General features: G+C 43.7%; 1 protein-coding gene across 7 annotated transcripts; it reads left to right on the forward strand.

The window, feature by feature from the left end:
* The first annotated feature begins 301 nt into the window (after positions 1 to 301).
* On the forward strand, positions 302 to 22,607 carry LOC116944148 (uncharacterized). Of its 7 annotated transcripts, none has more exons than XM_032957624.2 (8): positions 302 to 419; positions 11,702 to 11,771; positions 13,582 to 13,647; positions 13,905 to 14,038; positions 14,791 to 14,951; positions 16,580 to 16,727; positions 17,057 to 17,391; positions 19,275 to 22,607. In XM_032957624.2, the coding sequence occupies exons 2-8, from the start codon at positions 11,743 to 11,745 to the stop codon at positions 19,383 to 19,385; spliced, it is 984 nt and encodes a 327-aa protein (XP_032813515.1). In that variant the 5' UTR covers positions 302 to 419; positions 11,702 to 11,742; the 3' UTR covers positions 19,386 to 22,607. The 7 variants fall into 7 exon arrangements, with proteins under 7 accessions (XP_032813515.1, XP_032813514.1, XP_075924392.1 ...); XM_032957623.2 differs by having other exon boundaries at positions 306 to 419; positions 11,699 to 11,771; XM_032957619.2 differs by lacking the exon at positions 302 to 419 and adding an exon at positions 9,498 to 9,733 and having other exon boundaries at positions 11,699 to 11,771.
* The last annotated feature ends 62 nt before the right edge of the window (positions 22,608 to 22,669 follow it).

The raw sequence follows: 22,669 nt of genomic DNA on the forward strand, positions 1-22,669 counted from the left end.
AACCCCCCCCCCCTCCCCCGGGCAGCTTGCACAGCAGCAAAGGGGTCAACCCGCAGCCGGCCGTGGGATCTAACTCGGCGTGTAAGCAGCAGCAGCAGCAGCACAAGCTACCAGAATGCTCACTGTAGTCCACTGTGACTCCACGCGAGCTCTGGGCGTGCCCTGTGTGGCGCTGCTGCTGATGCCGCTGCCGGTGGTTGGTGGTTGGTGGCGGTGGCGGTCGTAGTAGTAGGCGGTGGCGGTGGTCGTGCCTCCTCCTGACTGCGACACTGAATACGATGGATGAGGCAATGCAGGCTGAGGCTGCTGAGGCTGAGGCTGCTGCTGCCTGTGCCTCACAGCCGCCGAGTGTGAAGCAGCCGCAGCTGCTGGCCCTCTCGCCTCCGCCTTCTCCTCCGGCGCGCCCTGCACCGTGAATGGTTTGGAGGCGGGCGACTAGATGCGTGGGCGGGGTGCACGCGGCGTGTCCGTGCGCGTGTCCGTCCGCGTTCCCGTGCGCGTGTCCGTGCGCGTGTTCCCGTGTTTGTTCCCGTGCGTTCCCGTGCGCGTTCCCGAGCGTGATAGTTCCCGTGCGTGTGCCCGTGCGTGTTTGTTCCCGTGCGTGTTCCCGTGCGCGTGTCCGTGCGTTCCCGTGCGCGTGTCCGTGCGTGATAGTTCCCGTGCGTGTTTGTTCCCGTGCGCGTTCCCGTGCGCGTGTCCGTGCGTGATAGTTCCCGTGCGTGATAGTTCCCGTGCGTGTGCGTTCCCGTGCGCGTGTCCGTGCGTTCCCGTGCGCGTTCCCGTGTTTGTTCCCGTGCGCGTGTCCGTGCGTGTTCCCGTGCGCGTGTCCGTGCGTGTTCCCGTGCGCGTGTCCGTGCGTGTTCCCGTGCGCGTGCTTCGCTATTGCTCGCTGGGTCGAAGCCGGCCGGTTAGCGCTACGCTACGCAGCCGCCCGTGCCACCCGAGTTCGATTCCCGCTCACGGCCAACAATCGTAACCGGTCGTGCACCTGGTGTGCGGTGCGTAGTAAACATCGCCACTGGGGGGGAGACAAAGGCGGCCGGGCGTGGTGCTGGCCCAACGAAACCCCTCCGTGTGCCGTGCCTGACCTTCATAGGTGCTCGCTAACAGCACTTGCCCCAACAGTCTGTTAGAGGCATTAATTGTGTATTTGTTGTGTGTGTGTGTGTGCGCTTTCGTTATTATCTCTGGGTGAAGCTGTCCCCGTTGGCAAATTGGTGCACAACCACAACACACGCACACGCAACGCGACACAATGCAACGTCGTCCATTCAGCAGCACGCCGGTGTTGTTGCATAGTAAACTCACAACTAATTGGCACGTTTTGTTTGCGTGACAAACCTTATTAATTGGCTGTATCGGGTGGTGGTGGGGTCAGCAACACTTATTTTTACGCAATCTACCCAATAACCTCTTATTACGGACAATAGTGGTCGCGAAAGCCTACGTGTTGAACTTACATACTTTTTTTCCCATCAAATTGACGTCCTTTTACGACTAAAATCACATTAAACCACATTTTTTTGCTTTTTATAGATTCTAAAGAAAAAATTATGTCATCAATCATGTCTGTGGTGGACTATGATTTGTATGACATATATAATGATATAAAGCATTATTAACTCATTTAAAGGGTTCCTTTAACTCGTTTATTGGTAAAAGAGTGCTCCATGTACATATCAAGTCTGATACAGTACTGTCCTTGGCGTTTAAATTGGTTCATACATTATATTACTGTGTTGGTGTTTCTCAAATCCAATTCCGCTTCTTTGACCATGGACCATCTTACATGTAGGTGCAACAGACAATTTCCAAAGTTCATCAGATTTGGTAAGGAGACTACTGCATTGGTCAATTAATAAAGAAGGCCCGCAGGGAGGTACAGGAAATGTACAGTATTTGCGATGTCATGTGCTTGTATGCATGCAGGTGGTTGTAGTGGTAGGGCCCTCCTGGTTACTACACCAGCAGCCCACTGGGGATTATTGTGTCCGTCCGTCCGGCGTGCATCCAAAAATGGGAGGGGTGGAGAGGGGAGGGGCTGGGTGGGGAGGGGAGGGTGGGGCTGGGTGGGGGGTGGGAGGGGTGGGGCTGGGTGGGGAGGGTGGGGCTGGGTGGGGCTGGGTGGGGAGGGGCTGGGTGGGAGGGGTGGGGCTGGGTGGGGAGGGGCTGGGTGAGGAGGGTGGGGCTGGGTGGGGGGTGGGAGGGGTGGGGCTGGGTGGGGAGGGGCTGGATGAGGAGGGTGGGGCTGGGTGGGAGGGGTGGGGCTGGGTGGGGAGGGTGGGGAGGGGCTGGGTGGGGAGGGGCTGGGTGGGAGGGAGGGGCTGGGTGGGGAGGGGCTGGTCACCCCGTGGTGCCCTTATAAAACTCAACGTTTAACCTACTCACGCCGGCTTGTGCCCGCCCTCACAGTCGGGCATATTTGCGGAATACACCACGTGGTGGTGCCGTTGACCCTGGCCATTGACCGAGCAACCCAACGTTCCTACCAGCTACCTCCGCAGGAATGTGTTACTCGTCATTGTCTCCTAGACGGACAAAATATAAATCTATTAGCCTTCATGGTTATATATATTCAGTACTATCATCTAAGACCTCCGAAACACTAGACCTCATGACCGAACCCAATCATGTTTTTCATCATCAGATGTGTGCAAGGTCTGTCAAATGTATATACTTTTGGTGTGTTTCATGGAGGAAGTATTCGTTGGATCGCATAAAAGTATAAAAATGGGTAACAAGAAAATAATCTCATGGCCTTTGAGCACACAAGGGGTAAAAACAGGTCCGTTCTAATACAAAGAAAATATATTTGAACAATGGATCATTGAAGGTGGACCAAGTGGAGCAGGATCAAAATTATAAATTCGAGGAAGCAGAGAGTAGGTTGAAGTACTTTAGTCAACTGAAATTGACAACGAAAAGTAACATAACATTTTCCCTAGAGGACATTTTCAATAAGTGCATATTATCTGCTGTGACAAATGGATCATAAATACGGTCACAATAGCTGAGAAGTCTGTACAAAAGTATGGAGAGACCCATGCTTTTAAACACGTATAGGAGAACAAACACAGGTTAAGACATTGGCTGTTGAGAAAGGTACATGAGCTTGGCCAGGATACATTGAGATAGAAGGGATGGTCGACACTTATGACTTAGAGCCAGCCAAAGATGAATAGGTTAATGTTACACATCCAGCCACGAGAGAGCAATACATTCACTGCAATGTTAAAAGAAAAAAAAAACCATCTCGAATAACCACGAAATCTTTGAATGATTACGCCCCTAGCATTAACTAGGCAAAATAGAGAAACCTGAAATATCCTGATCCGAAAATGTTAATTCAACCCACGCGAGGCCTTTTCTCCAATTACTTCCACAATATTTTACAAAGAACCACTTGTGTCAAGAGATGTGTTTTTCTCATGACAATGTGAATGAAGCGATGCACCGTGTGAGCATGTATGTACGTGTGTTGGACTTATTTCCCACCGTACGTAGCCAACCGCGCAATTGCCTCCAGGAGAGAGATACATATTTCTTCCAGATACTGATTAAAACTATGGAGCATTGACGACAAAGTGCATATCACGTTAGGGATAGTAATTCTATGTAGAAATAGAAGAAAGTGTCATTGAGGTCAGCGCTTTCTGTGTCAGGCCACAGACTAGTCGATTGCCCAAACGTTGGAGGGTGGCAGGGATTTCACGGAAGGATAGGGTGAGCTGTCTTGCCAGATGCACATTCACGCATCCAGCGTATGCATGTTGCAGGGCTTAAATATTCGAATGATTTTCTGTGGTCGTAGATGCTCATTTATTGACGATTAAAAACGCACACGTGCACCGCAAGATGGCGACACGCACAACGTTGCTCCACAGTGGCTTATGTAAGGGCTGTTTTAGTGCCATTTGGTGCCGTTTTCAGCAACAGGTTAGGTAACTGAAGCATCCACACTGTGCCCTTTTCGTGCAGTCATTCAATCGCTACAACTGCCCCCCTTGATTCCATTGCGTTACACATTGAAAATGGCAAACGCTAGATAGTCGGTGTGCGTAATTTTTCAGCACACCGAGTGACGTGGTGTGATTTAGCTGCTTTTCAAAAAACACGAAAGCCCCTGCAAAAGGTGAATTTCTTCATAATGTACAAAGCACGGTCAAGCACAGCACCTTTACTGGAGCAGTTTTTTTTACTGGAGACAGAATCCGCCCTTAAAATCCACACCACATGCAAATTGACACAGGTTGTTTGGTGATTGCTGAGTGTGTCACATTTACACAGGGATTATTTTTGATCCGTCCATCCATTCATCTTGTTTGGATTCGTTTATTTTCTACTGTAGACATTATGAGGTATTTAGGACGTGTTATTTATGAAGTATCTCAATGACACCACATGAATCACAATTATAATACAGCAACAACTCAAAGTTAAGAAGCAGCCTTTGTTTCACTTGGAAGTAACATTCCATATAGCTAAACCAGAGTAATTTATGATAGCCCAATACAATACTGTACTTTACACGAAATATATTACTTACGCCTGCGCTCTTTGGGAGTTCCTAACAAACAATGCATACGTGAAATTATTTTCTATCCATTCCACCGTGCAACTGCATTTATTTACTTAGCACTTCCTTAGGTACTGGCCATTCTGCTGACTAATTTTAACAAAACAAAGCAACACAGTTCCACACCCACAAAACCATTGGAATCAAGGTACGTTAAAGCCCTCTGTGGAATGGGCGTGCACAACAACAATCGCCTCATGATGTATTTACAGTCACGTTTTTTTTTCTTCTCATGGACAATGAAGCTATTGCAAGGTCATAATGGCAAGCTGTTCTCGAAGGGCATCAGATGGCGATTTTCGGCACAGTCTCTTGTGGGATGACTATCTTATAACACACCCCCACTTTGGCCACGTCAGAAGCGAGCCTTTGTAACTTTACTCTTGTATATATTACACTGTTTGGGATAAAGCGAGCCCTGTTGGTACATAGTGTGCTATGCACAGCATCACAATTCGGCATTGCACATTTTATCTATTTGGTTGACGTAAACAACAAACTTCATTAAGGGCTGGCCTGGGGCACAAATATAGGCTTTTTTATTTTCACTTACGTACCAATAGACTTAAGTGAAAATAAAAAGCCTATATTTGAGCCTATATATGTACCAATAGACTTAGATGAATAATGAAAACTTCGTATTATGGAATTTATGCCTTTTAGTCGAAACGTTGATAACAGATAAATGTTGTGTTTTTTAAATCAATGCTTTAGAATTGTATTGCCTGTTTTAATGGCACAAAACAGCCATGCTGATATAAGATTCGTAAAGTTAAGGTAGCATTATACACGTATTCAATTGTCAACTGCTATAACATTTGCTAAGACGATAAGAGTAGATTTATTCCGGGTCATTTTTTATGCATTATTAAAAGGATTAAGTGAACTGGTGTTAAATATGTTTACACAGACAAATTCTTGTTATGTAGAAAAATATTTAATTTTAAAAACCTCAATAAATCAAAGCAAGAATATGTTAATGTTTTTAGCTTTGTTGCTCCAGCGGAGGAAAGGTGTGAGTGAGGCAGTATATCAAGGAATTGGAACCCCAAGTTACGACATCTCTTGCATTCTTCAAAGACCACATTTTTTACAGATGGGTGCAGTCTTTTTTTGACAATCAAATACGCCTTCCTGTTTTTGCCTGTTTTGTCCACGGTCAGCTTTAGATGGGTTGACGTTGGCAGGGTGGATAGTGTTTATGGAAAGGTGATAATATGTACGACCCGATATCTTGGTAGCACAGATGTTGAAAGAGATCCTCTAAAACGTTTGCCTGCATGCTTTTTAAGACTGATATTTATTCAGTTGCAATTGTTATGCAGGGAAAAGTAAAGTTGATAATAAAACATTAATTTCATGCTCAGTCATGTTATTACCTAAAACCAGACACTGTAACATTGAAGGTCAAATCATGGTTTATATGCATTCCACAGAAAACATGTTCTTGAGATAAATACGTGTATAAAACATGCAGAACTTTTTAAGGTGATATCCTTAAAAAAAATAGTATTTGGCAAATTTAGATGTTACATTGTGTTAGGTACCATATTTTAGGAATGGAGTCTCACTTATTACCAATACTTGAATATAAATGGTCAAATGCAATACATCGATTTGATTTGGACCCAAACAAAACTATCTATTTGTTTTGCAAAAACATGTAAGCCAGTGTTGTTAAATAACGCATTCTAGGTGAGTTGAGAGATCCTTCAATTGACTTTAATTTTACTACATGTAACTACAGTACTACCACAATGTACTATATGATGCCTACGGAATATAGAGTTTAAGGTTACTATACCTGTTCTTGTATTCCAAGATTCATCCTCTTTTTTATGTCGCTGTCCTGGGGAATCGGTAAGTCTCCCTGGGACATTAACAGCCCCCAGTTGTCAGTAGCACAATAATAAACTACTCAAGAAATTGTGTTTCGTGTGGTGCTCCTATCTGTCAGTATCGTGAGATATTCTTATTCCCATGATATGTCCTGAGTTTTGTACCTCAGAAATAGCAACCACAAAAGACATGTAGGACCAAAGAGTAGTCCTTTAGGTCATCTTTCCTGTTTTATCCTTAGATTATTATTAATCGTATTATTGTTGATATTACCATGCATATAATTGTTGATATTATTACTACTACTATCATTACATGACTCGAGAGATGTTGGCATGTAGTTTTCCCAGTTTGTTCACAGTCTTACAGTTAAAGCTTCACAATTAAATCAATGTGTGGAGGCTTGGAAGACCACGGGCTGCTCGAGAGTAAGTACAAGGGGTAGGGTCTGGGGTGTTTGAGAGGTACAGCAATTAGGCAGGCATGAGATAAAGTGAACAATGGCACAGTCATGCGAATAACAGCATGATAAAATACATAAATAGCAGCCATTTTCAGCCCACCAATGGATGACGTTATCACCACGCTGTGTTAGTTGTATTTTTTTTACTCTACTTCACATAAGGAAATCGAAGCAAATTAATAGGAATGCCAAGTATATAAGCACTATCACGGCATTGGTTGGGAATGTGCAAGGTAACCTTGCACCCCTGCAATTGCTTGCCCACGTCACTTCTGGCAGAAGGGAATCCACGAGAGGGAGCTCTCGCTAGCTCTGAGCCCTAACTAGAGGGTATTTTGATTTCCTCTTCTCTTCCAGCCTTGAAATATACTTTTTTGGAAGAGGTAGCGCAAGAAGTGGCACGTAATTATATTTCTAGAGAAGAGAACAGACTTTGGTGCCAGAATGGATCAAAGAGCCGAGTAGAGAGTGCAGATTAGGGTTCCGATTAACACGGTTGACTAGGTACGGTGCGAAAGAAGTTCAAAATACATACAAAGAGACAGGGTCAGCGCTAGAGTGGTGCAGGGTTGGGGCCTGAACCACGAAATGTGCCTTTCACATCACCCATGATCACTCCCGTTCGCGATGCATCACTGCCCGGGTGGCTAGGCTTGGTTAGAGAGGATGTTGGTGAGAAGGGATTGAGTATGCGTCGCCAATTGAATTGGTGTACTGTGTATATGATGGGATGTCCATTACTCCATTACAGTGAGGGAAAAAAGTATTTGATCCCCTGCTGATTTTGTACGTTTGCCCACTGACAAAGAAATTATCAGTCTATAATTTTAATGGTAGGTTTATTTGAACAGTGAGAGACAGAATAACAAAAAAAATCCGGAAAAACGCATGTCAGAAATGTTATAGATTGATTTGCATTTTAATGAGGGAAATACGTATTTGACCTCTCTGCAAAACATGACTTAGTACTTGGTGGCAAAACCCTTGTTGGCAATCACAGAGGTCAGACATTTCTTGTAGTTGGCCACCAGGTTTGCACACATCTCAGGAGGGATTTTGTCCCACTCCTCTTTGCAGATCTTCTCCAAGTCATTAAGGGTTCGAGGCTGACGTTTGGCAACTCGAACCTTCAGCTCCCTCCACAGATTTTCTATGGGATTAAGGTCTGGAGACTGGCTAGGCCACTCCAGGACCTTAATGTGCTTCTTCTTGAGCCACTCCTTTGTTGCCTTGGCCGTGTGTTTTGGGTCATTGTCATGCTGGAATACCCATCCACGACCCATTTTCAATTCCCTGGCTGAGGGAAGGAGGTTCTCACCCAAGATTTGACGGTACATGGCCCCGTCCATCGTCCCTTTGATACAGTGAAGTTGTCCTGTCCCCTTAGCAGAAAAACACCCCCAAAGCATGTTTCCACCTCCATGTTTGACGGTGGGGATGGTGTTCTTGGGGTCATAGGCAGCATTCCTCCTCCAAACACGGCGAGTTGAGTTGATGCCAAAGAGCTCCATTTTGGTCTTATCTGGCTACAACACTTTCACCCAGTTGTCCTCTGAATCATTCAGATGTTCACTGGCAAACTTCAGACGGGCATGTATATGTGCTTTCTTGAGCAGGGGGACCTTGCGGGCGCTGCAGGATTTCAGTCCTTCACGGCGTAGTGTGTTACCAATTGTTTTCTTGGTGACTATGGTCCCAGCTGCCTTGAGATCATTTACAAGATCCTCCCGTGTGGTTCTGGGCTGCATTCGATAATTTCCCTAATAACAAAACTCGACACACTGATCAATACCATGAGTTTAAATGAAAAAAAAATGTTTAGGTAACATAAATTAGGTTTGCACCACTGCCAACACAGCATCACCAAACACTGTTGAACAGCTGCCCAAGCACTGAACTGTTGTTTGTGCTCTGTGATTTCCAGTCCTGTTACTTGGATATATACGGTACTGCAGTGAACATTATCTTGTATGTTGTACTTCTTTTGCACCGTACGTAGCCAACCATGCTAATAGAACATGCACATGGCATGCCTTGACCACCATTCCGCATTGACCAGCGTGGTGAAGTATGGTCATGGCCGAAATGGGGTTTGGTAGTGATTCATCCAGCAGTGGACATCAGACTCTTTATTTGAGCTGGAGCAATCCGATGAGCTATGAAGCTCTTTTTCACACAGATGCCTTTGTCAATCCACTGCTGGATGAATCACCCCCCCCACCACCACAACCTCCATTTAGGTCATTAACCATACCTCACCACGCTGGTCAAGTGCGGAACGGTGGTGAAAAGCTTGTTGTTGTTGATGATGATGACGAGCGTAACTTCCCTTAACGTTCGCCTCGAATGACCTCAAAAATACGTCGGTGCCGAGGGGGAAAACCTCTGATTTGGCAAGAGGGGTGTGGGGGTGGGTGGGGGAGGGTGAAGTGTGGGGGCGGGGGCTCAGCGAATTCAAACTCCCCCAACGGATTTTAGGGAACGGTGGTGGGGAGGAGGGGGCGTGGGTTGGGGAGGCGGGGGGGAAATTTCAGCCAATCGGCGGGGGGGGAGTTTCAGCCAATCGGCGGGAGGTACCGGGGAGGGGCGGGGACTCGCGTTCTCTCACTCGATTGGTCGATTTAAAAAAATTTCGTTGCATACCGGAAGTCGGTTTGGGTGCGTGCAAAGTTAAAATTTTTTGTTGTTGGTGTAGTTGTTTGTTTGTGTTAATAAGGGCGGCCGGAACGAGTTATAAACCGTTTAATTTGTCGGGAATCGTTTTAATTAGTCGGCGCAAATGAACACGAGTGCGTCGCGAGGTGTGGACGCAAGGGATGTCGACTGCTTGCAGGCGAACGTGCGCGGCGCGGATGGTGAGTTGCGTTAAACGCCACTTTAACACGTACTAGTCGACTATCGCAACCAAATATCATCAAAATTACATCGAGGGGAATTCGGTTCGCGGTGGTTTCATTTGTTTCGGTTGCTTGATTCAGTTGGTTTGAGCAAATTTTCAAATATCCGTAAGGAGTTTGGCCCACCCATTGCATTACAACGCGGCATTGTTGAACATGGTTTGGCACGCTTAAAGGTGGCTTGGATTTGGCGAGGTCAATTAGGGGATATCATCATTGCAAACACAGAATGCCATCCTGTTTATCCAATCTAATTTCTGCTAATTAATGCTGACATTTCGTGTTGATAATTGGTTTATTTTACACTGCTCTGCGTCGACACCAATTATTCTTGATGTCTCCTGTGAGTGCGGTGATTGTAAACTCAAGTACCTCATACTCCACACAATTCACATGCAAACCATGAATAGCCACCTGCAATTTATATATCCATGTTATGTTTTTTGGGGGGGGGGGGTTGGATCGCGTGCATATAAATGTGTCGTTAAACCCGCCACCACCCGACACAGCCAATTTGTAAGGTTTGTCACGCAAAGGGAACATGCCAATTCGTTACTAGTACAACACCCGGGTTGTGTGTTGGGAGAGTAAACTCGCATTTGCTTACAATCCGAGTAGGACGTATCGCCAGTATTTTACTGTAGATTCCTGTGGCGACAAGCCATGGTCAATCCACTGTTGGATGGAGGGCACCCGCTTCAAATTTTGAATCCACACAGACTCGCGGCTACACGAGCTGATGGTGATCGCTCCATCTCCTCCGGTTGGCGTTCTCTCTCGCACATTGATACCCATACGAAATAAGAATAAGAAGAAGACCGATAAGAGACGTGTTTGTATCATATTGGGGTGTAGACAACCGGTTTTCGTGTTAAAAGTGCGCGGGGATTAGCGTCGTGGATAATATAAGTAAAATTATCGGACGGTGACGCTTCATATATCCGTCAACGGCACAAAGTATTCCGTTGTATACTTGTATAATTTCTTTCCGTACGAAATAATTGTGGTTTATTTTTGTGTGTGTGCAGAGACACGTGTCTTGGGAGCAATTCATTAATTTATTATTTCACATATATACTTTGCACATTCCCTTGTTGCGTTTGATGTTCTCGTGGAGCTAATCGAAAATGAATCCGTTGAATGATTTTGCGGCGTCTTGTTGACCGCGGATGTTACAGAGAATCGAACACTTCGCTTAGAACGTATGGAAACGGTGGTTTGTTTTGGTACTGCGATATATTGTTTGCAGCTCCACGCTGTAGTGAGGCCAGCAGAGGGCAGTGCAACACAACGCAATGTCTTGCCGCACTCTATTTTCAACTCGCGCTCACCGGCGTGGTGAAGTATGATCAAGTGACCTCCGCAACCTTATACGGTGTGAGGATGCACTCATTCGGCGGCGGATTGTGCCAAATGCACCTGTACATGTATGTATGTATGGTGAACTGTCGCATCGTGCGTAGCCAACCGTGGTAAGCGGAGGTGCGGAGAAAAGACAACAGACTAAACACAAAAAAATGTATTCTAACGAAATTAACTTTCAATAACAGATGATAATTTGCAAGGAATCAAATGGCTTCCTAAAATCGGAAGAGCGTTCCAGTCGACCGCAGAAGCGCATCTGTGGTGGTGCACGCGTATGGGTGAAATCAAGATTTGAAGTTTCGTTACTGCAAAGGATCCATACTCTTTGGTTCTTTCGGTAAAGTCACGTAGGGATAAAAAATAAATTAAATCACGACGTTTCCATCGCAACACAAGCAATCGTCAGCAGGTGGGAAAACCACAGCAGGAAGAAAAAACATTCTTGCTGTAGTATGGGTGAAATCGTTTGTTCCTACACACATGCGGCTTACGGCTCGAACTTTCCTTTGGGTTTTATATTGTATGTGCCTTTTGTGTTGTTGCATGTGATCCCACCAGTAGACACGAACGGGAGACGCGACGACGTGGCCACGGACGCAGCGATGAAGTCGAAGACCCGCTCGCCACGTGGGTACGTTTCAGCGCGGCGGTGTGCGCTTGAGAGTCAGTTCGCGGCAATGTTTCCATTGTCCACTAGAGGGCGTTCGAGTGCTACGTTAAGTCAAACATTAATTGATGCTAATGCGTTGGCAGTGGGGTGTGCGCACAAGCACAACAAACTACGCACGCGTCGGTAACACTGACGTAGTTTAACGCGTGGTAGGGTTTCGCGACCAATATCCATAATACAGGGGTTTTTTTTGGGTTTAGTTCGCATAAATATATAAATGTGTCGTGAAACCCGCCACCACCCGACAGCATTAGTAAGGGTTGTCACATAAAAAAAAATCTGGCTGTCGCCTGATGAAGCTAGTTGTAATTACTGGCGAAACGTCGTACTCGGATTGTAAATGTTGTGGCTTGGCTCTCCAACACACCGATGTGCTGTATTAGAAACGAATTGGCACGTTCTGTTTACGTGACAAATCTTAGTAACTAGCCTTTTGCCCATCCAAGGACGGGTGTATTGCAGTAAATCTGAAACTTGCAAGCGAAAATCAGACCGCGACGTGACATTCATTGTATCAATGCGTGTGCGATTTGTAAGGGCGCGGTGATGCAGACCCATTTCATTTGAAGGTTATAATCCCTTGTTCATCGTGACGTCCTTTTTACTTTGATGTCTCAACAGTGTGACGGAGATCACGTGACGTGAGGGTTCTGCCTTTGTAGTGAGGGTTGTGAGTTGACGCCGAGAAGGGGGGAGGAGGCGCCTCTCCCCCCCATGTGGAGTGACGTCAGCTGATAATTATTATTAATGGGGGGTGTTCATTTGGAGGATGGCATCTTATAATGAGTATTAATGAGGGGGGCTGTTTGATGCGGAGTGACGTCACCTGCTCATGATTATTAATGAGGTGGGAGGGTGCTCCATGTGGAGTGACGTCAACTGCTCATAATTATTCATGAGGGGGGTCCATATGGAGGACATAACCTGTTTTTGATTAATGAGGGGGGCTGGTCGACACGGAGTGACATCACGAGCGTTGCACACAGACATTCTTGGCTCATAGGTAATAATAATGGGGGGGGGGGGGTGTCCATTTGGAGAACGTCACCTGCTCATGATTATTAATGAGGGGGGCTGTTCGATGTGGAGTGTTGTCACTTGTGCATGGTTATTAGTGGGGGGGGGGCATTTGAATGACATCACCTGCTAATGATTATTAATGAGGGGGGCTGTTCGATGTGGGGTGATGTCACGAGCATTGAGAACAGACATTCCTGGGTGATTATCGTAGGCATATTGGCTGCGTCGGGTGGTGCTAACCCCAAAAACCTGTATTATGAAACATGGTGACGTTTTGTAAAATTACCCTTTTTGATTACGCAAAGAGAAGCTATAGAGATATGTGATAAGAGTGGGAAGACTGCAGATTACACGATAAGATAGTAATTTAAAAAAATATTCCTTATGAACAATTTTAGTAGCTGTAGAGTAACCATAGTTTATTAAATTGTATGAGTGCCAAGGATGGTGGCCTCTCAACTATTTATACAATGTATACTCCTGTTGAATGGTAGATGTTAATCTTTTCTCGGATTATTTATTTAGACTGGTGGTATCCAATGAGCCACGCAGCGCTTTTTCATAGATGTGCAGCAGGTCAGCAGGAATATTGAGGTTCGGGACTAATAAACCCTGACCTTTATCGAGTTGAGGCACTACTAAACGCAACGAATGACACATAGGAGAATTTGATTGTACAGATGGCGAGTGTAGCCATGGAGCAAATATCTACAGTTTGTGTGGAGTGTTTTTTTTGGTATTTCCTTCCCAGCATTGCCCTTCCATCCAAGTTCAAAGCCATTGGTCAGAAACGCCCCCTTTACCATGTGGCTGCCAAGTAAGTGTGTACCTGTGGTAGTATATTCAGCCGTGGCCCACACATAAAACTGAGACCCCACCAAGTCATGCTTTTAGCATTGTCACCTGCAGTGGAGAAATGCTAACTTAAAATTGCTTGCATGGCTTAAATGTTTTGCTTGGCAAGGCATACATTGCATGTGGTGGGGCTCAGATGTATGTAATTGGTACATAAGTATGGGTAAAATAATAATTTAAGGTTATGTTTCTCCAATGCCCTTGATTTTTTTTTAATAGACGCATGGACGTGACCAACAAGGCAAAGACCACGGAGGAGATAGAGCTGGAGAAGATTAAGCAGCTGCAACTGGAGCTTAAAAGGCACCGAGAGATGGCCCAGAAATCACTACGGATGGTGCAGCATAGCTCAGGTTGAATTTTAAATTAAACATATACTTTGTTCTTAAGTGCCATTTGTTTGAGCATTGATTACTATGATAAATAATGTATATGCCTTCCAAATAACTTGTCCTACTTTGAAAAGTGATATATGTTTAATAGACACCTTATATTTTGTGAAATGCATAAGGATGCTGAAAATGTTAAGCAAAAACGAGGGATGTAATGAAATCAATCGAATTACAGTAATAATCGTGAACATGGTAAAAACAACATGCAATTCACAATGAGTTGATTTGCCATTCAAATTGGAAAACAAGTTACAAAACTCATTAATATATCAATATTCAAATAAGCCGAGCTATTTCGTTTCATGGAAACCTGATATTTTGAGTTGGTATCAGTAGTTCCAAACACTGGCCATTTTAATAGTCCGATTCGCGTGGTTGTCTATGTATGGTGCAAAAAAAGTTCAACATGCATTTAAGGAAGAGGTGGAGAAGAATCACTAAAAGCTATGGTCGAGCAAAATTATACCGTCCTTAATGTCTGTTGATAATGTACTGTAATGTTAAAAAGGCAAGTTTTTGCGTGCGTGAACAATTTGTTATGTAACTGGCAAAGGTTGGTTGTATGCATGTGCAAATGTGTTTTAAAAATTAAATTGTTTTCCCATTAGGGGACGGTTGAAAAATGTCTGTTACATTTGAAAAACAAAACATGTTTTCAATTACCAACACATTTGATGCTAAAACTTTTCAATCTCTTTTTTTTTTTTGCTAAGTGCACATGCCTCTCAAGTCCACGTGCATGCCCACTCTCCCAGTGGTTTTCAATTTCCACACGGACGGAAGAATTAAGCGGCACGCCATGCAGCAGCCATTGCTGGGAGCCACACAGAGTACAGACAAAACCCACCGACGTTCAAAAAACAGCTTTGCTGCGGTAAGTGTGAACCTTTGGTATGAGCAGCGTTACGATACCCTCTGAATGCCAAGACGCATATGGCATACAAGTCTTGCGGATTATCCTGGAGACTCACGGTAACATTCCCCCAGTTTGGGGACAGTTGTACGCTCACTCTAACCACGCTGCATGCAAATACAGGTGTGTGCACTCCGCATGAGTGGAACGTTATTTGAACTTGTTAAAACTAAGATATGTTTAAACCAAAAAAGTGTTCATCTTTCTCCTTCAAAGACAATGCATATATTATCAGAGTATTTTTGTTTGTATTCTGACCACAAGTATTGTGGTTAATGCAGACATGATTCCTTGTAAAAGGTTTCAGTTTGGTGTTTTAACATCTTAACACCTGTTGTCAGAAAAAAGGTAGAAAACCTATTCTCATATTTCTCCTTCATGTAAACCCTAAAGCAGTGGTTCTTAGCCTGGGGTGCACGCACCTCTGGGGGGGGAGGTGTGAGATGCCCTTTCTGGGAGTGCGACACATGGCAGATTTTTTTTTAAGGTAAATCATCGAAACACAAATTAAGCACGGGCATGTAAGTACAACTACTTTGTTTCATTAAACCTATGTAGTAGCATACCTTTTTTACGATTGAGAACCAAAGGGGTACAAGGCTAAACATCACTGCCCTAAAGGGTTAGAATCAGACCCACACTTCAAGACCTTGGGAAACCCAAGAAATTGAGAAACGGAGGCACAGAAACATTTAATTATCCTGTAGACAAGGGCAAAAAGGGATGTGTGGGTATAGGCCAGGGGTGGGCAAATTTTTTGACTCGCGGGCCACAATGGGTTCTAAAATTTGACAGAGGGGCCGGGCCAGGAACAGATGGATGGAGTGTTTGTGAACTAATATAAAAAACATGTAAAAATCATTACATGAAAGGATTTGGCCTTTAACAGGTAGCAAAGCATTTATTTGCAAGGCAATTTAACAAATTGCACGAACATGAACAATACAAAAACATGTCGTCACGTGACTGATCAAACATCATGAAAACATCTGAGGCCTGTGCCCAAACCAATGACCTCACTTGACCTTCTTCATTGTCTACATTAACAGGTTAGAGCAGCCACGCAGGCTGTGTGTCGGAGATTTGGCTCCAACCTCGCTGCAGCAACACATCGCTTTAAGTTTCAGTGGGAACAGTGTTGTTGATCTCCCATTTTTGACAGTGCATCCAATTCTGGAGTTATTTTGGTTGTGGCAAATCTCAGGATGGATCTGAGGTGCTGATCCGTTAACTTTGATCTGTGACGGCCCACAATGCATTGCGAGATCATGTACCCTTTCGAGCCCTATACGCCACACTCCCGGTCAAAGTGCGCCATCTAATGGGGAAATGGGGGCATTACAGGAGAAAGGTAAAATTATATTCAATAATAATATTTGGACAAGTTCGGCGGGCCGGATTAAAAAGCCCAACGGGCCGTATACGGCCCGGGGGGCCATATACGGCCCGTGTCTGGTCTAAGGATTATCGTGAATCAATTATCATGCTTGAGACTTGCGAACTATGAAATTTGCCCAAAAATGGTGACTATAGGGTCCATCTCTGATGAAGTGAACAAACGTTTTTATATTATGGCTTTCTTGTTGCAGGCAAAGAGTTTGCAGCAAGCGATGTCCAGTCGGCTGGCTGGAGGCTTGCCTGTGTTGAAGAGAAAACGTGAAGGAGATGATGCAGGTGTAGCCACCAACTCCTGCATGTCTACACGGTTGAAGTCAAGGATGACAGCACCACAGACAAGTGGGCGACTGCACAACACGGCTATGTAATGAACCACAGAATATTTACCTGTGCAGTGCAATATTGTCTAAATACTAGGGAGTGTTACTCTAATTGTCAATATAATGCTGCATGAAGCCTGTACAGGTAATTGGGAGTTATTTGACTGGACTTTACCATGCTGATCAGTGTGGGTTTGTGAAGGTGAGTATAGATGGGAGAGCAAATAATTACAGTACCTAGTTCAATGCTACTATTATAAACAATAACGATTACATCGTCAAAAAGAGCTCCAAAAGATTGCTGGAATTTTAAGTATGGAATGTTTGGCTGTTGCATTTTACCCATAGGTGAGCCAAACGTGAAAAAACTGAAAACCAATGCCACCAGTCAACGAAATGCACCGCGAAAAGTACAGTCGGTTCAACCTCTGGCCAAACGAGCTTGTGTGCGGAAAACCACAAACAGCAGAAGCACAGTGTCTCGGGGAGAGGAGAACACCAGGCCAGCCCCTTCAACTCAGCACCCTGTGGTACCGGTGACGAAAGCCGGGCAGCCGGGTGGCTCGAGACCTCCGCCTCGTCCCCTTGGTCTGCACTGCTTGAACTGGAAGACAAAGAGTCGAGCAGGGCCTCCGGGCAAGAGTGCGGCTAAGATTGCACCAGCAGACAAGCTGCAGTCGAAGGTGTGATGTTATACTGTTTTTTGATTGAAGCCAGCAGTCTGAAGTATTATTTGGATGTATTCACAATTGTATAGGCCGAGTACACATTTTGTGGTTTTGTCACCTTGTGTTGCTCCGATGGACAATGCAGTATATTAAGTTAACTTATTATTTTGTTACTCGCCTTTTGCCCGTCCAAGGACGGGTGTATTACAGTAAATCTGAAACTTGCAAGCGAAAAGCAGACTGCAACGTGATATTCATTGCATCCATTCGTGTGCAGTTTGTAAGGCCGTGGTGACACAGACTTATTTCATTTAAAGGTTATAATCCCTTGTTCATCATGACGTCCTTTTTACTTCGATGTCTCAACAGCTGAGGAGGAGGAGACGCCTCGCCCCTCCATGTGGAGTGACGTCGCCCGCTAATTATTATTATCATCATTAGACCTCCTTTGCCAGTACCAAAATGTAATAATAGGGTTTTTCCCCTTTTTTCTGGCAACAAAACTAAAACCTTTTCACAAGGATTCATGTCTGCATTAACCACAATACCTGCAGTCAAAATGCAAACAAAAAACATACTATGATAATATATGCATTGTCCTTGAAACTGATTGGTCCAGGATCATAACATGAATCCTTGTAAAAAGGTTTCAGTTTTGTTGCCAGAAAAAAAGGGGAAAACCCTATTATTACATTTTGGTACTGGCAAAGGAGGTCTAATGATGTAGATGCTCACCCCGAGCCCTCATTACTTTGATAGTGCATTGTCTTGGAGCTGTACGCTTTTTGGCGTCATCTGGTCGAGCACCAATTCGGTCGAGGCTCAAAAGAAAGCCGTCCCTTGGTGTGGACCAATCAGTTTCAAGAACAATGCAATAATTATCATAGTATGTTTTTTGTTTGCATTTTGACTGCAAGTATTGTGGTTAATGCAGACATGAATCGTAAAAAGGTTTCACTTTTGTTGCCAGAAAAAAGGGGAAAAACCCTATTATTAATTATTATTAATCGGGGGGGGGGGGGGTCCATTTGGAGGACGTTACCTGTTCATGATTATTAATGAGGGGGGCTGGTCGACGTGGAGTGACGTCACGCGCGGGACACAGACATTCTTGGCTCATGATAGTCGTTAATAACCTATGGAATGATCTTCCCCTTCATATGGAGTGTCATTATTTGGAATAAATTCAATTCTGAGTTTTTTCTCAGGCGTTGTGGTAATGTCAAATCTATCATTAATCTTTGGAATGTGTAGTGGTATACACATAAGACGTGCATTCTTACGTGCAATTCAGTTAACTTATGTGTATAAAAATAAATATATTTTTTCAGGATCATAACATTCCCATCATTCAGCACTTGCATTTTATAACAAGCAAACGTTGCTCTTTAGTAGCTGGCCTAATCAATAGTTGGGCCAGCTGTCAAGCTCAGCATTACAAAAAAATACTTCCAGAAATTAAAGAGATGCTTTGATGAGGATTCATTATAACCATAAAAGAGTGCATGTTGCCAAGGCTGGAAAATAAACTGCAAAATGGTAACTATCACAGATGGTATTGCTTGGGAAATTGCTTCACTCCATCTCATGCAGTTGGCATTTGTAAAGCTATTATATGCTTACATCTTCCAGAACAAATGCTGCCAACTGTCATTTTAAGTTTTAGAAATAAATTCCTTGGTGATTAGATGAGATAGCTTCACTAAAGCTCATTACATATTAATACCATTGTTTTTCAATTTAGAAAACAGGATGCATAACAAACTACTCGTTCTGCACTTGGGACAAATGCTCACCTCGACTGGATGTTAATTTTACAGAATTTCAAGTCCATTGCATGCTACGGCCTGGTTAATGCTGAGACTTGTTACTATATTGTTGTTGTTCGCACTGTGCAGGTACACAAGGCCAACCCTGTACGACGTTACAAGAAAGTGGAGGTGATGGGCAGTGACAAGCCTCTCACCAGCCCAGTCTCTCCAAGATTCTCTACTCGTTTCAACAAATGAACATTGCTTGCATTTTTAACACTTAGGCTTTCGCGACCAATATTATTCATAATAAAGGCTTTTGGGTTAGATCGCGTTTTTCCTAAATGTGTCGTAACCCTCCACCACCCGACACGGCCAATCAGCAAAAAGAGATGCTTGTTGTGGATTCACTCTTCAACACACCGGTGGGCTAAAGTAGTGAACTATTTGTCTTTTGTCTACGTGACACTTTGCTGATTGGCCGTGTCGGGTGTTGGAGGGTTACGACACATTTATAAATAACGCGATCTAACCCAAAAACTTTCGATTTAAAGCTTCCGTGACTGCAGGGATTCATCTTCCTTGTTCTTTCGGTGACTTTACCGAAAGAACAAGGAAGATAACCCAAAAACCTTTATTATGAATTGTTTGCATGTCTCTGTATATATAACAAAGTTAGTAGTTTCGTGTGTGTGTGTGTGCGCGAGTCTCACGCGGTACTTGCCTTCAAAATGTAACGCCGTTTCTTTCCGGTCCACGGAGAAAGGAAACCATTCCACTATGTAACACAATTTTTGTTCCTGGGTAGTAAGTGTTATTTCGTAATTGCTTGCCTAAAAAGTATAGAAAATGGCTATTATTCCCCACAAACTTGGCTTTTGTGACCAGGACCGTGATATTTTTTTAATTTACTTATTTTCAACGAGAAGACGGGCGAATTTGTGTCTCTTCGTTCAGTCAGAAAAAAACGGCATGACTCATAATTAACATGTATTTATACTAAAGTAATACAAAAATGACTACAAAAGATTTAGAAGTGAGTTAGTTTTTCGAGATTTACAATTATACTGTAAATCACTTTTACGAATCGGCCCCCAAATGTAGTTTATAACATAAAATTCCGAGCAACAATTGTCCATCTTACCTTAGTTTTGTTTGCATTGCCCGCAGTTGAAATGAGGTGCCCAGGGTTTGTCTCGATCCCTAACAGGCATGCCGAAATATGCATTGTTGTAGGCCTCACAGATCTTAGCAGATGCTTCCACAGAGTAGTACTTTCTCGCTCTCGTCTTGATAAATTGGCTGCAGACATCGCAAAATGTGTCTGCCGGATGCTTGCAGCCTCTTGATGCCATCTCAGGAAAAATGCAGATATGGTCCTTATGGCGGTACCCCGGGGTACTAAAGAATACAAAATGGCCTAGGCAATAAAATATTGTATTTCTGGGACACTTTTTTTCCACAGACATGCGAGAGCTCGGGGTACTACGGTACCTCGGGGTAAGGCCATAAGGTTCATTTGTATCCACTTAGACAGCTGGAACTAATCTGAACTGGTGGGCTTAAGGCCCCTGTATTTATATTACTGGAAAGTTCTAGAATGTTCTAGAAGTTACTCCAAGTTTACTCGGCACTGAATCTATCTGGAATGTTCAGGAAAATAGGTACATTGCCAAATATCACTGTCCTGGTCACAAAAGCAACGTTTGTGGAGAATAATAGCCATTTTCTGTATTTTTGAGGCATAAGCAATTATGGAATAACACTACCTAGGAACAAAAAAAATTGTTAGTGTTATAAACCACGGGGGGGGGGTTATTCCATTATCTCGCAATTTTACAAATAAAACTTAACCCTATTTAAATTGTAATTAGTTAATCATTGTACAATAATAGTTGTAGTGATTTTATAATGCTTTGTCTTGGCTTTTTTGTTTTAAGTAAATCCATGCGAAACATTTGGTATCGTCCCCTCCCCCCCCCCGGATAATTGAGTGGTACATTCTGAACAGCCCAAGCTATGGTGAGCAATGTGGATCAAAGCAGATGGCAGTAACGCGATTTATTATCACGTTAATTTGGCATCATTGGAGTGACGTACATAAGAATATTTATAATGGAAGAATCTGGTGAGCTATTAAGCTCTTTTTTTACAGATGTCCTGTAGGGGCGGGTAAGAACGTTACAAGTACAAAAACATGATCGTGCAGGACAAAAAATGTTCAGCAGTCGCTTTACCTTCCTGAGTTTACGTTGACACTGGAATACCCCTTCACAAGCTATGTTTGAAAGTTGTAGCAGCAATCGTCGATTCAAAATAACTGGAGAACAATGTCTTTGCAGTGGAACGAGACTGAATCTTATGTTCTTGGTTCTTTCGGTAAAGTCACGTGGATAGAAACCAAAAATTAAAAGCAAAAAACAAGCGGTCTTCAGGTGGAGAGAAAAGACTGAATCTACCAATTGACAAGACTTGCATTGATGCGATGACTGACTGGCTCTCTTCATGGGAAGAGTTTTCATTCTTCGCATTACAGTGATCGGCAACGAATCCAGTCTTCCGTTCCAACTCCGAAGACAGTTCCCTGTTCAAGTTGTATTTGCAAACAGCATCCAAGCGCAATGACAGTCCGTTCATCATTTGGGACTGTCTTTGCCAAAGCCAATTCTTGCTTGTGGAAAGTTACGTGTGGCATTGCCAAGAAGTTACATCAAGATCTAATGCCACCGCATTGATTGAAGACCGTATTTGTTCAGAAGAGGATGGAGTGTATACGAGAAACGTTGTAGGTCGCGATTATACACTTCGCTTCATTTTTCGAATTACATTTGATAAAATCGTTTCTGCATACTCTTACACAGATCGCAACATTGATCGCTTACATTCACGCATGAACAACCTTATCCCTTGGGTCTGGATAACGCCCCCCCCACCCCCAGCTAGTACTTGTACATTTGTACTATATTGTAGCTCGGTTTCCTTAACATTACGGCAAGTGGAACAAAATGTACGAAAATTAAGTAAAAATGTTTTAGCAGATCAGTTAATCTGCTCGGTTATTTAAAACAATTATCCTTCAGCATGCCCTGTTGCCGTCTTCTATTGTATTTCATTAACCAGCTCGGTAACCTTAGTAATTAAGCATTCATTGATATGTAACGAGTAAGTAAACTTTACATTTGTACCATCTGTGCGTTTGTATTCTGCAGTGAACATTGAAATGAACTCTTGTTGTCAAATGGGACGTAACAGAAGGATCAACGTTTCAATGTTAAGACTGACAATAAGTGGACGTTACATATTTTGATTGAAAGGATTTGAAACCATGTCACTTGCTTTTTTGCTATTCTGCAGTGTCTGCCTATTAAGCTACTTGTAATTTTTTGAAGCTGGTCTAAGGAGTCGAGACGGCATTTCCATAATACAATTTTGCAATTTCCATAGGCATGGTTGTAAAAAATAAATAAACCTAATTTTACATTTCTTTGTCATCGTGTTCATATACTGTATGAAGCGTTTAACCTTATTTTATTAGTATTTTA

Source organism: Petromyzon marinus, chromosome 20 (genome assembly GCF_048934315.1).
Source record: "Petromyzon marinus isolate PM22_M1 ecotype Great Lakes invasive population chromosome 20, UKy_Petmar_22M1.pri1.0, whole genome shotgun sequence".
NCBI lineage: Eukaryota > Metazoa > Chordata > Hyperoartia > Petromyzontiformes > Petromyzontidae > Petromyzon > Petromyzon marinus.